Source organism: Falco cherrug, chromosome W, assembly GCF_023634085.1.
Source record: "Falco cherrug isolate bFalChe1 chromosome W, bFalChe1.pri, whole genome shotgun sequence".
Classification (NCBI taxonomy): domain Eukaryota; kingdom Metazoa; phylum Chordata; class Aves; order Falconiformes; family Falconidae; genus Falco; species Falco cherrug.
Genome location: NC_073719.1, coordinates 8,601,823 through 8,616,980, shown reverse-complemented (window position 1 = coordinate 8,616,980; position 15,158 = coordinate 8,601,823). Strand labels below are relative to the sequence as shown.

Here is a 15,158-nt window from a genome sequence, read left to right as displayed (position 1 = left end):
AATTTAGAATGAGGTCTGAAATGAGACTTATGCATAGCCTTATAGTATATAGCATGGGGTGAAAACCTATTTTTAACAAGTATTACACTGCTCTCTCAAAACTTTGATCTATTCTACTCATTAAGTTATCTCACTTGTTAATAATGCACATTGAAATAACTGCAAACTGGTAGGGAACTGTAAACAAGTCATTCTGGAATAAAGGAATGAACATATTTACCTACTAAATTGTTACACAATTTCAAAACATTAGCTACATTAAAACATTTTTTTGCACAACATCCCATCTGCGGCGAATGAAGAGACGGGACGCAGCTTGATGCAAGCAAGTTGTCCATTTATTAGTGATTTTCTTACAATTATATACGTTTCTACCTTCTACATATTACACACTGATTGGTTAAATCTTAAGCGTAAAAAACACTGATTGGTTGATATTTAAGGCACACCGTTAGAACAATAGGTACTTACTAGTTTATCTTGACCTAGCAATAATTTCTATTCCAAGGTTAGGGAGTTTCTTTCTACGCGGCTTTCTTAATTACATATTGGCGCCATCCGTTCCCTCATCTGGCTACTTGTTTCTCTGTCCGTCTGGTTGCCTCCTCAACTGTGCTGGCTCAGGGGTCTGCAGTTAGCTTGTTCCTTTGCTCCCAGGGCTTGTGCCCTACAAGTTCTAACAAGTCTCTATTCATCAGGCTATCAGTACTTGGACTCTTGTCCTTGAGGCCTTGTCCTACACCCAACCATGTAACACAAAGAAAGTTGACTCTAGTTTTATAAAGTAAGAATATATACTAGATTTCCTGTATATTTCCTGAATATAGAGAATCAATGACACATGACGTAAGTTTAAAAGGATGAGGTGAGAGAATGAATATAGAACTAATTAGCGAGAAAACACCCTTGATTCTCTTCTGCAAATACTACTCTCTGTAAAAACATGCATTCCAGCATGTACTTTCCACATGAAAGTATTCTGATTAGTTAATAGAAACAAGTTTATTTGTTGACTTCTTAGTGATTAAAGGTTCCTTTAAAGCTAAATGGTAAACTGAATCTTAAATATATCAATTTAATAATACATGCTATTGTACTTGGTACTCTCTAAAACAGCTTTTAGTAATAGTAAATATAATTAAAAAAATTGAGAGATTTGGAAGCTGTATATGAAATTAAATCTTTTGAAGTTTTATTAAATTTGCTAATTATGCTAGAAGTTTGCAATTTAATAATACCTTCTTATTTCTGAGGTAGGCTTTCTTGGCTGAAATATGTCCACGCTTTGCTTCCAGTTGGCGGAGTTTTCGTTGTAACTTTTGCATCTCCTCTTTTTGCAAGTGTACAGACGTTGCCATATCCTCTTTTTCAAGCATGGCTTCCATACTTTCATAAGTGTCATAATATACCACTTCATCTCTCTTCTCTGTTTTAAAAATATCAGCAATGAAAAAGTCAAATCAATAGTTTGTATTTGATTAGCATTTTGTTTTGTTCAACAACATCCCCCCTCACTAAGTTACAAGATTTAATGTAGAAGAATGCTATAGTCCTTTCAGATGAAGAGCAAAATCAAAAGGTCAGAGGAAAAGCACTGAAGAGCAAAGCACTGTAGGGCTTTAAAGTTTATACAAAGAACATAAATCAGTACCAATGAAGCACAGCCTGGTATTCAGGTAAGCACAGAGCATTAAAGAACAAATACAACTGTAAATGTATACTTGTGTCTGTAGTCTAACTTGATCACAATGTCCATACATGTTTTTGGGTCTCAACTAATACAAGGGACCCACGATGTGCAGCAATATCCTCTGGTTTTCACTACAAAGTTCGGGATATACAGACTCTCTCAAGTCTTTGGCATGAGATTATTCTGCCACAACCTACTATTCATTTCATGAAAGGGGAATTAGACAATAAAACACCAAAAATCCTCTCTTAGGTTTTTGACCACCCAGTCACTGCTACTGTTCAGAGGCTGCAGTGGGAGGGTAAATTCAAAGCAATCCTTCAAAGCATTACAGGCCTAAAAAGGAAGTCATTACTAATAGTTGTTTCAATACTCATAATTTTTAGTCTCCTAAGTGAAGCATTCAGTATAACATTGAGCTCATTTCTGAATGCTGCCTTCTCATCTCTTGCCAAGAAGGAAAGAGAGATTATTATAAATCCCTTCAGAATGTTGATATGAAAAAGCAGCAAAGGCCTCTTGTTCTTTATTTCACTGGCATACCAAGTAGGATATTTTTGTAATACACCAAGAGGGATATACATTACTGCTGGCTGAAACAGGTAGATACAGCTGGCATGACTGTCAAGTGTCTACTCTGCAGCACCAACAAATCTTCTCATTTCACCTTCATCAAATACCTTTCAGGAAGACTGTAACATCTGCTACTAGATTATTTGGGGAGAGGGGCAGGGTTTTCTTCAGAACACTGTCCATTTTAAAAGCTGTTGTCACTTCATGTTATTTGTGTGCATGGTCTCTGCTGCAACCAAAATTTTGATTGTCATGTTAATTTCAGCTCAGCACAGGATATGGCAGGACCAGAAAAGAAAGAACATCACTATACTAACCTTGAAATAAAAACTAATAGAAACAGACCTACTTGAGTCTTTAGTGATCAGTTAAAAAAAATAAATACATAAAATTTCATCCATTTGTAAAACAGGCAAATCATTAGAACCCACTTTGAGACATCAGCGAGTAAAAACAAAACTCATGGCTAACAACTATATTTTGCTACACCCTTATAAAATGGAAAAATTTACATGCAAATTTTGTTTTAGAATACTTTCATGCAAAGTTAAAGATAGGAATTTACAAGTGAAACCCCAATAGCTCAGCTGCAAACGAGTAAAATCTACCAGTTCTAAAACATAATGCTAAATTATGTTTTACTGTTTGAAAAAAACCCTTGGCAACTCTATTGCAACCTCCATCAAACATTCCAAGAGTTTTCTACAAACGGCTTATAGGCATTTGCAAGGCTCAAAAATTTGGTAAGTGCTTAAGCTTCTAACGACTCCACCACTTACAGTAAAACAATTAGAACGATTCCTCTTTAGATATGATCCACACCATTTGAACTTGTTCAACCCACCCCCAACCAAAGCAGGAACCAACTATCACATTCTCTGTTGATAGCAATACATTCACCACAAAAAAACATCTTACAAGGATTTATGGATAGTTATAAGACCCTTTAAAATTCTAACATTAAGTAAAAAAAGGTCCAAAGGACAGAACTGGATTCAAAATGCTGTATGATTTACCTGTACCATTTCCATAGTTTATAACTACACAGGATATAGTAGGTTCTCAAAACATAAGATCAGTGACATGGCAATACAATGAGTTTCAAAGTTTAGCTGAAGGATTCTGATTTGCAGGAATACCTTTTGAAAACCAGTCACTTCAAAGAAAGGAATAATGCCAATGCAAGGGTTTTTTTAATGAGACAAGTCCAGTAATTAAAACATTTCCTCCTCCATAAATTTAGTTTTCCAAACCTTACATAGTATCTTATATGCTTACTTCCAAACACAGACAATGAGAACCAGACCAAAACTTCTGTATGCCTATGTATATGCCTTATGAACAAGTTAAAATTTTAATTTAATGGTACTTATGTTAGAATATCCAGCTCTTCACATGGTAAAGAAACTGTTCTCATTTCATTCCCACAGGCTTTACTACTCTTAGGAAGAAAATTATCTTTTACAGATTACATCTCAATTAAAATGTATAAAATGCACCTGTCATCAGTCTTCTGATGCTTTCAAGTTGTGCTGTCAGCAGCAGTTCTTCACATTTCAAGATCTCAAACTGCACTTCATATAATTGAAGCTGTAGATCATAATAATCAGCTTCTAACTGGTCCAAATGGGCTATGGCTTCTGTACCACCTTTCAGACTTTGCATCTAAATGGAAAGAGAAAAAAAATAAACACACAACTCCAGAATAAGGAGAACAAACCCACAGACTTTATGATTACAGCTAGATACAGTCTGGTACGCCAAATATACCATGTTAAAATTGAACACATCAAGAGAAAGTTTTGATCAGCCACATACTTTCAGACATCTTAAATACCTGACATTTTTTCTGCATGGTAATAAAAAAAAAAAATCCATGGCATTGGATTGCTCTTTGTGACTGTTTAAGTGGCAAGTCATATAGTGAGTAATGTGAAACAACCCTACCGCTTTTTTACTCTACTACTTGATTCTCTGAAGATACATAATGAAATTAGTATTTTCTTATCTTCAACAGAAAAAGTCTAAAAGCTGTTTTGCTAACAGCGTCTAGAAAACTAGAGTTAAAACTGTCAATTAAGTTGAACTTGAAAATACATGCACTGATCCTCTTGTAATGACAACTTAACTGAGGAGATTCTCTACAAATTAAAAAAAAAAGTGAAGGGGATAAATCAGTGATTTTTACCATATTTTGTATATTTTATTGCATAGTTAGCTTTCTTAAAGCAGAACATCTGTCAAGCCACAGGCTTTTATATTACTTTTCCCAGTTGTGGGAGAAGAGGATAGAGTGCGGCGAATGAGGAGACGGGACGCAGCTTGATGCAAGCAAATGTCGGTTTATTGTACAGGAGCACAACTTTATATACACTTTCAAAGGCTGCGCGTCTTAAACCAATTGGTTCCTGAGGCTAAGCCTTGCATACTAGGCAATCCCTGATTGGCGGCTAATTAACAGCAAGATGTTGCCTTTCCTTGGCGCCAACTTTGGCGCCATCCGTTTCCCGCTCCCCTGTGCTCTGCAAACAGGCCTTATCATGTTAATTGCTGTCTAGACAAGCTCATCATGTTGATTGTTGTCTAGACAAGCCCGAGCACATTCCCCTCAGCTAACTGATTGCCACGCATGGTCCTAGTTTCCAGCCTGCTCCTGCATCTCCCCCTTCCTGTTGCACAAAAAGAACCCCTGAAACCAAGCAAAACCAAGGCACAAGTAATAGAACAAATAAAAAACCAACTAAGACATGATATCAATGTCAAAATAACCCACTGTCCTCGTTCCGTACAATTTTACAATTTCCCCTTTTTGCTTTTTGAACAGCTAGTACCAGGTTTGCCATGTTCTGCAGGGCCCTTGCAAACATGACAGCAACCAAGGCAATAGCAAACAAACAATACTGCCAATTGAGTGAATGAATGCTACAAAGGCTGAAATTTTCTCAGATTTTGATAACATGTTGCTGCAGTGGGGCGCCTAAAATCCACGCAGCACATACCATCCAAATCCTCACAGCCATGTCCCTGAGCCAACAACAAAGGCAGTAGCAATTTTGACTCACATTCTTAACTGCCTACCAAACAAGGTGATTTAACTCTTTAATGCTTTTCCTACAGTTACTCTGGGTAAGATAAGAACCGCTGCGATACACGTTCCTATCATAGCCTCCTACTACATTAACATCTACAGAAAGACAGTTATCGACAAAGTGTAAACAATATCATCTTTCTTTTAAATTAACATTATACATAGATGGAAGGGCACACCAAACAAGAACTGGTTCAATCAAAAAGTTCGAAACAAACATCGCATGCCTTCTTTGAACACACCTCTGGGGTCATTCCCTTCATTCCCTCTCTTTTTTATGCAAAGAGAGACACTTTACCATAACAGAGAAGCCCCTATTTACATCTCTGAGCCCGGACACAAGCCGCAGCTGTATGCGCCACCAGGCTCAGGGCAGAAATCATTCATGTAGTTACATAACTATATCTAAACAGTAATCTTCACACAGTTTTTATTTCATTCTGTAGGGTCGGTGTCGGTATCAGTTGTCTGCAATAAAGGTTCACGGAAAGGTCTTACATTCTTCGCTGGGATCCATCTAGGTCCTTTGACATTTGTTGATAATAAATGAACCGAGGAATCGAGCAACATTACTGTGTGTGAGGTTGCCAGGTCCAATCCTGCGCTGCCTGAGGTTGCTGGACAGAGACTTGAGGTGTCGGTACTTCTCTCCGAGCTTGTTGAAATGTCAGCTGTGGCATTTGTGTCTGCGCGCGTCGCTGCCCCGCGCTCTGCGGTCCGTTTCCCTGTATCGGTTGTCCCTGGAAATCATACTTAGTTCGACATTGATTAGCATAATGACGCCCTTTCCGACATGTCGGACAAACTCCAGGACCAGGAGGTTGTTGTTTATTCCCCGCAGCCCGCGCAAGACAATTTCTCTTTAAATGGCCAGGCTTACCACAACCATAGCAATTCCCCACACCACGCATTGTTGCAAAAGCAGCAGCCATAGCTTCAAACTTATGGTCAACCGTACCGATTCGGTTACATGCTTCCACCATTTCCACCAGAGTGGGGTTTGGGTTGGGAAGAGACTTCAGTAGCCTTTTACAATCAGCATTAGCATTTTCAACAGCTAGTTTTGTTAGCAATATATCCCGAGCTTCCGCATTATCTACTTGACGTTCCAAAGCCTGTTTTAGTCTATCAATAAACTGCATATAAGGTTCTCGAGACTCCTGAGTGATGTTAGTAAAAGCTTTTTGTGGCTTTTGTACATCAGGAACCTGGAAAAAAGCCTTTTTTGCCTCTTCTCTAATTGCCTCGAGAGCCGCACGGGGGCAGTGTTGAGCCTGTGTTACCGGATCAACATGTGCACTGGTGCCCATAAGATGTTCTATTGTTAGTGCAGCTAATACAGGATCATTATGATTAACATACGTGAGCAGGAGTGCTTGCAGTCCTCCTCTCCAATGCGACTCCCACAACGTATACTGAGTCGGGGTTAGTAACAATCGTGCTAAAGATTTCAAATCATGAGGAGTCATGATATAAGTATCAAACACAGAAGATAACAGGCTTATAAAATAGGGAGAAGAAATACCATGTTCTGTAACCGTGCGGCGCAGTTCTTTAACAACCGAAAAAGAAAGAGCCTCCCATCGTGCTCCCCCTGCCCGACCCTGAGAATACAAGACCGGAGCAACTATAGTTTTAGCCATGTCCAAATCCCCCTCCTTTAAGGCTTGTTTCTTTATTTTTGTCCACACATCACGTAGATCAGGAGGGTATAAATCAGGTTCTTTTTCACGGTCTATCGGTCCTGGGTCAAAAGGATCTTCTTCTGGCGGATACCCCACTGCATTGACACCCAGGGGTCTAGAGCACTGTGACTTAGAGGCTGATGAGGAAAGAGCTGTAGGAGCTTGCGATTCCTCCTCCTCTCCTTCCTCTGCTTTCATAGTCTCAAAAATAGCTCTCCACGAAGAGAGCAGACGGTGGGACTCAGTATTGCCCTTTGTCGCAGAATCCCATAATTTCACCCCTGTGTCGTCCCAAAGTTCACGCGTAAAAATTGTAGATGCAGTCACTGCGGGCATATTTACTTGCACCCACCTGAGCATTGCTTTAAGGTCTTGTCCAGAGATATTTTTCTTATGTTTATTAAGAAGACCTTTCATAAGCTCATAAACGTCTCCTTCTGGGGACGAAGCCTGATTCCCCATTACGGATTCCCCACAGCTCACCTCTCACCTCCGGAGGGATTTCTGGCCGGCTCCTGCTTCCTTTCAGCAGATCATTCAAAGTTCTGTGGGATTCGCTGCATGTCGCTCAGATAGGCGATTCGAGAGCCCTTCACGTTAGATCCTTAAACGTATCACGTCGGGGTCACCAATTTGCGGCGAATGAGGAGACGGGACGCAGCTTGATGCAAGCAAATGTCGGTTTATTGTACAGGAGCACAACTTTATATACACTTTCAAAGGCTGCGCATTTTAAACCAATTGGTTCCTGAGGCTAGCCTTGCATACTAGGCAATCCCTGATTGGCGGCTAATTAACAGCAAGATGTTGCCTTTCCTTGGCGCCAACTTTGGCGCCATCCGTTTCCCGCTCCCCTGTGCTCTGCAAACAGGCCTTATCATGTTAATTGCTGTCTAGACAAGCTCATCATGTTGATTGTTGTCTAGACAAGCCCGAGCACATTCCCCTCAGTTAACTGATTGCCACGCATGGTCCTAGTTTCCAGCCTGCTCCTGCAATAGAGAGATGTCTGAAGAGAGATGTATGAGAGGAGGATGGAGATTATCTGATCTGGCAGGAGATGAGAGAACAGCTGGGTATTGTGAAGGAAAGTAAGAAAGATAAACATGGTTATCTAGTAGTCAAAAGGTGTCTGCATGCTTGTAGTGATATATAGCTATGTAACTGCATGAATGGTTTCTCCCTGAGCCTGGTGGTGCATGCAGCTGGATTTTGTATCCGGGCTCAGAGATATAAATATGAGCTTCTCTGTACAATAAAGTGTCTCTGGTTGCACCACAACCTGACTCCGTGCCTTCATACGCCAAACCCAGGGTTTTCTCCAAAATTCTCATAACCTCTATCTATCATTGCAATTTGAAAGGAACAACATGAGAAAATTTAAGAAAACACCAAGTTCTGTCTAATCAGAATGTATTGATTTTTACAGCATCATTTTCTCTGGAGTCTTTCACTGGAGAAAAAAGATCTAGATTAAAATATTTATATATATTTTAGTGCTTATTTGTCATATGTCTGACATAGAAAAGTGACACAAGAAACAACCAAAGAGAACCAAAATCATTCTCTTTCATTCAGCCAAACAAGAATTAACTGATCAGTTGTGCCCGTTGCCAACAGTTGGCCATTCAGACCATATTCAATAAATACTGATATGCAAGGGGATCTTATGTGCTGTCTCACTTTGGAGGGAATTCAAAGCCATGCAGCTCTACAAACTGTGTGCAGAAGAATTAGGGCCACGCTCAAGTTCTCTATCTTCTCAAAAAAGGAAACTCTGGGATTTTCTCTGAGATGAAGGATGAAAGTAATTATAAATTGTACTGAAGATTTTTGATCAATCCACCATTCTAATGAAAGGGGATCTAGTTCCTATATTACAGGCATTCAATAATTAAAAAGGGATGTCTAACAAGGAAAAATAAACGACCTAGCAAACACATTTAAAAAAATATTTGCTAGTAGTTTTTTACATTATGGTGGTTTCTTCAAGGAGTAAAAATGTATCTATAATTAATACCGAAAAAAGGGTTTCCTAGGTTTTATTTATCACATATGCTTAAATATAATTATACTAAACCATAAAGATATGTGTATTGAACCAAACCAAAAATCCATCTTACTCAATACCTTTTTTCGGACAAAGGTTAACAGCAAATATCCAGGAAGACAAAACATAGTAGTCAGTACAGTGATACTTCCCTAAAAAGTTTCACCAGCCTCTAATGCTGACGGCAGCTCAAGACTTCTTAAGCCACAGTGCTGCCTTTTATACTAAATAAACTTACAGGATTTTACTTCATAAATTGTCTTATCCCCTTTTTACAGAACACAAGCTTTTAGCACCTGCATCATTATCCTTTGACGGGGATTTCACAGCTTAATTAAACACTTAAGGAAACAGTTCTCTAAATAATGCTTCTTTCCATATGAGATTGAAAGATGGAAGGCTTGTGAATTAATTTTTGTAATTTCTATTTTAAAAATTTCTTCTACTATATTGTATACTTACTGAATGCATTGTTTGTATATCAATTATTAGCCTGAAAGGATCAATAAGTCTTTAAGTGAGTATCATAAATCTTACAATCAATAATGTATAATTTATGTTACAGCCAACTGTGACACCAAAACGTCTCGCTATGCCATTCTATTACTCTGAATCCATATTAAGTTACTAATCATGACCAAAACAGTAAGTGACAATGATAGAATATTTGGAGTGAATTAGAGGCTAGTTTTCAAGACAAAAGGACTGATTCTCTGGAACCTTCCAGTTTTTTATATGAGAGTGATAATGTTCATTTGCCAGGCAGGATATCCTGGGTTTTGGCATTTTCAAAGGATTTTCTCATCGTAAAAAAAAAATAAAATCACCAAACATAGGAATTATTTTTTTTCGAATTAATGCAATGTCATTCAAACTTCTTACCATGCCTAAGAACTACCACTTTGTTAGTGAACTGTGAAATTCACATATATTTATACTTTTTTTCCTTTAAAAAAGATGTTCCAAATTTAAGTCCACAGACTTTCTATAAAGACTGCATAGAGATATAAATGGGCTGTCTTCAGAAGTATCAGCTAATCATGTTATATCAGCTAAAAATTTCATTCAGCCACACCAGTATCTGCCAGATAAAAGACCTGCCTGACAACTAAATCTTAGCCCTGCAAGCATATATTACAGATGATACAAGCTACCTGGACTGTTTTAGAGGTACAACATCACTGTATTGCATTTTCAGGTGCAACAGTAATTAATGGGAAATTAATATTGTTGTATGGACATCCTAGCTACATAACAGCCCCCTACAAAAAAGAAAAATGGGAACTTTAATTTCAACCTTTGATGTTAAAACTTTGTGAGATACTATATATGTGTGACAATTGTTTGTTAAAAATTTAAGACTGGTTCAATTCTTAATGTTAAAAATTGCTGTCTAATCTGTACTAGTAATTTCCTGCATCCTTGGTAGGAAAGATGAAAAGGTAAAAAAAGGTCTCGGGCTGATCAACAGAGTGAAATCTCTGCTCCTGCTTCAGGGTCATTTCTCAACTTGTTAACTCCCTGTCCTGGTTTCAGCTGGGATAGAGTTAATTTTCTTCTTAGTAGCTAATACAGTGCTGTGTTTTGGCTCTGATGTGAGAACAATGTTGATAACACACTGATGTTTTTAGTTGTTGCTGGGTAATGTTTATACTAAATCAAGGACTTTTCAGTTTCTTGGGCCCTGCCAGTGAGAGGGCTGGAGGGGCACGGGAAACTGGAAGGGGACACAGCCAGGACAGGTGAGCTGAACTAGCCAAAGGGATATTCCATACCATATGACGTCATGCTGAGTATATAAAATGGGGAGAAAAGAAGGAAATGGGGGACATACGGCATTATGGCATTTGTCTTCCCAAGTAACCATTATGCGTGATGGAGCCCTGCTTTCCTGAGGATGGCTGAACATCTGCCTGATGGAAAGTAGTGAATGAATTCCTTGTTTTGCTTTGCTTGCATGCACGGCTTTTGCTTTACCCATTAAATTGTTCTTATCTCAACCCTCAAGTTTTACATTCCTTTCCAATTCTCCTCCCCATCCCTCTGGGTGAGGGGTGAGTGAGCGAGCGGCTGCGTGGTACTTAGTTACCAGCTGGGGTTAAACCACGACAATAACTGTAGAGATAGCATAAAAATAAAATTTAAAAAATAACTAAGCTAATTTTCTCTTCAATTCAGACTTCACATATGTTGTTCGAATTTCAGGTATCTACATCTGTGCAAAGTTACAGCCCATATGCAGCTTCGCCTACTGTACCTGAATTGTTTAAAACCCTTATCACATTATACTTGCAATTACTGTCCTTCCACATATGGAGATGCATTAGTGATATATTAGAATCTCTAGTTTTCCTAGATAAATCAAAATATTAAAATTGTCATTTTATTAAAATTTAGAACACACTATCACTATTTAAAAGACACCATCATTTACATGGACAGCTTCTGCAAGCAGTTTTTGATGTGTGATTGGAGTAGTCTTCAAAGAACCTATACACAAAAAAATCAAATACATTTATTTGGTTTACTTTTTATAAGAGCTTGTCACAATGACAAAGAAATTAAGTGAAGTATTAAAAAGAGGACTCCTCTTAAAGTTCAACTGCTAACTTCAGCAGTTTTATATTATTTTATCCACTAAATAACATCCATGAAGATTCAAAAGAATCAAATACAGCAGACCCGCTGTTCTTCCCTAAAAACTACAGGTAATTCCAAGCAAATAACTTCACAATCAATATAATCTTTTAATGAGAATTTGCACATTACTTTCTAGCAGGGCTTCTTGTACTTCACAAATATCTATTCCCTCCAAACAGAAGGATTAAGTCTCCCTGAAGTGTATGCACCCAGTATAGCTGTTTGGCAGGCCAAGTATCTGCTGCACCAAACAGGTACGCAGAGCAGAAGAGAGGCTGTAGCAAGTCCAGTAGAGGTATAGCTTTAGGAAATTTTGGTCCCATATCTTCATAATGCTACAGATACTTGCTGATACAAGTGGAAGGTGGTGCTAGGTCTCTGTCAGCCTGTCAAGAGTCGGGGGTGACATGGCATCCAATATGGCTCCATAAGTTTTAATCCAAACGATACGTTCACACCAAGACAGAGATAATCACTAATAAACACAAAGAAAAATTCTGAGATTGATCTTTGCTCTGCTACACTAATGAATGTCCTGCACTCTGATCCAACAGTGCTCCTTCCAACACAGTCTGCCCTTAACTCCATCTTACATAGGCTTTATCAATGTTGCAAATTTTTATGCTTCTCTCCATCTTCTCCAACTAAACTTAACACAGTACTTGGAAAACTGTATTGAAACCAAAATCATAACATGCTGTTCCTGCACAGGTAATTATTCTATTATTCTTTTTTTTTTTAATATTATAGAGAAATCCATTTTATTACTACTCAGGTGAGAGGTGATTTGCATATCATAACTTGGAAAATATAGTAGCTCTCTAGATATTTACAGTGTGAACACATTTTAGGAAACAAAAAAATGCCAAGTTAACATACTAAGTGAAAACTACAGAAACAAGGACATTTTTATTGTCCATCTTAAAAAAAAATAAAAAATAATCAGTCAGCAATGTGGCTTTAGATTTGGAGAAGAGGGAATTATTAAGTGCAAGAGAAGCAAATCTATTATTTCCCATGTGTCTCCCTTTCCTACTTAGTGGAGGCAAATTTATATAACCAAGCACAGCAGGAAGGTCTTCACTTCTTAAGGTTCAAGGAGAAACTCTATCACTTTTTTCTTTACTGTCACCTCTTCCAAATACATCAGCTAACATAATCGCCAAATATTTTCTTTATGATAAGACTGTAACCCTTCTTCTCCAATATGGGATTCCCAGTCAATTTTGTTACATCCAATTCTGCATACTTAGGGCTATGACATTTCAGAACAGTTGTTGGTCTTGATATCTCCCCATCAACCATGTTTTGATCCAGAGCTGTCTATACCTTGTAACACACTATCCCAAAGCACCATGCCCATGCATGCCCATCAGATTTTCCTCACTCCTCTTTCCCAAAAAGAGGAACCTCTTCAGTTCAGAGCCCTCCATCCTCTCACTATACTGCAACAAATCTCTCCTTTTTCTATCCAACCCCTAATGCTTTTGCACATCAAACCAAACAATCAACTATTTACCAGACTGAGATCTCATTCAACAAAAATTCACAGAAGAACTCCACTGGGGAAAAATAAGATGTGCTAGGGAAAAGACAACTCATGGCTGCCCTAAACTTCTGAACATATTAAATATAATATTTCCAATTGGTACTGTTGGATTCTCTCAACTCTTAGCTGAGAATGGCAGCAGCCTGATAAACTCAGGTTTCCAGACAACTCCTGGCTTTCTAAATATAAAGAGCATTGAAATGAAGCAAATTTTTTATTTTTGTGCTCTGGGTCTTGCTCTCTTCCTTGCAGATCAAGCTGTCTTCTACAGAAGCTCCTAAAATAGGCACATAGTCTATCATGCTTGGAAACTTACCAATCTATACAGTGCTAAAGTCATGAAAAGGTTATCCAGAGAACTCACAACAGAGCCACCAGTTTAGTCAAATTTTGCTGAAAGATTTGAAAAGTGCTATAAAAACCAAGCAACTGATTGGATAAAATGTAAATTAACGTTAGTATGACAGAAAGCTCTTAGCACAGAATATCCATATGATAGCAAAATTTAAAAGAGAATTTACAGCATTTTTGCTTTTGAGGAGGTGCCATAAAATCCAATAAACGTGGGGAGTTTCTGCTAAGACATTTAAGCAGAGTTTAATGCATGCACTCTTTCCCCAGTAAAGCTGCAGCTAGTACAACCCCCTCTGGAAGACTGCCTTAATAATTAGGGTAAGCAGAGACAAAGAGTGCAGTACAACAGGCTAGTCATCTGTATATTTACTAATGTTCAGATACCTTCCATCTGGAATGTCAAAACTACTCCAAAAAGGTGATCATGCCTCCAAGAGCTAAAGTGTGAAGGTTACATAGCAGCAGATTTCTGTTCCTATCCCTTCTCTTCATTTTATTCCATCTCAGTGGATAGCTGTAAACATTAACAGACTGACCAGGAAAAGGTGAACAGAAAGCATAAGTGGAACAAAACTCACCATACCTACACTGCAACTCCATTTGCCTAACATGATAGAATGTGGTAAAAGTTAAAATACAGGCTTTTATTATTAAAAGTGGAAAAATAATTACTTTCAAGTATGTTGGTTTTTGTTGTTTGTTATGGGTCTTTTTTCCCCCAAGTACATCAACATTCTTCAAGGTTTGTTTTTTTCTACGTTTTATTTTTCTATTTATTGGTATGAAAAATTACCTCCTCCTTCAGTGCATGTTTCTTCTGCTCCAAACAGATTTCTTTAGCACACATCAAATGCAAAGTCTCCTTAGAAACTGCATACTGAAGCTTTTCCATACGTTCCGCTGCTGCTGCCCATGCTGCCTTGCCAAATTTTTTCTGGTCTGCTCGCATTCGATCATACACAGCTAGAGAAGGGAAGAAAAAGCAGACAGCTTACCAGTCTACTCTTCAGATCACTAGTGATTCTACTGTAGAGACTATGCACACATTTGTATCCAAAAACATACAAAGTTCTCTTAGCAGAGAGTAGTCATTCTACGGAGCACTAACCTTCATCTCCAAGATGTAAGTACTCTTAGGATTTGTATAAATATGCAATTAGCTATTTGTTGATCATTTAATCATTATAATTCCAATTCTTGTTACCCAAAGAGAAACCATTCTGAATACATAGTACTTGAACACTTGAACCACACATTCAGAACTCTTGACTTAATAAAAATAACTGGTTAATATTACCATGGGGTCTTAAACCACATCCCAAATTTTCCCTGCTTCTGAAAGCCCCAATCATCAGCTACTAAAGTCTCCAGTTTCCCTTGATAACTTTTGCAGTGCAGTCATAAGTTTAACACAAATCTGCAGAGTGAAATAAGAATTACAGTTTAAAACAAAAATTCCAGCTTGAACTCAAGTGTGATTCTGTAAGAATACCAAATTAAATTTAAATAAGAACATTTTTTTTTTACCT

The 15,158-nt window shown here is 38.0% G+C and overlaps 1 protein-coding gene across 1 annotated transcript in view; it reads right to left on the bottom strand.

Annotated features, from left to right (window-relative positions):
* The window catches only part of LOC102048148 (junction-mediating and -regulatory protein), a 125,341-nt gene that overhangs the window by 25,550 nt on the left and 84,633 nt on the right, over positions 1-15,158 (bottom strand). The window contains exons 4-6 of the mRNA XM_055698194.1: positions 14,423-14,592; positions 3,763-3,928; positions 1,239-1,426 (exon numbers count right to left, since the gene is read on the bottom strand). Coding sequence (XP_055554169.1) covers positions 1,239-1,426; positions 3,763-3,928; positions 14,423-14,592 — 524 coding nt within the window. The remainder of the gene's footprint in view (positions 1-1,238; positions 1,427-3,762; positions 3,929-14,422; positions 14,593-15,158) is intronic.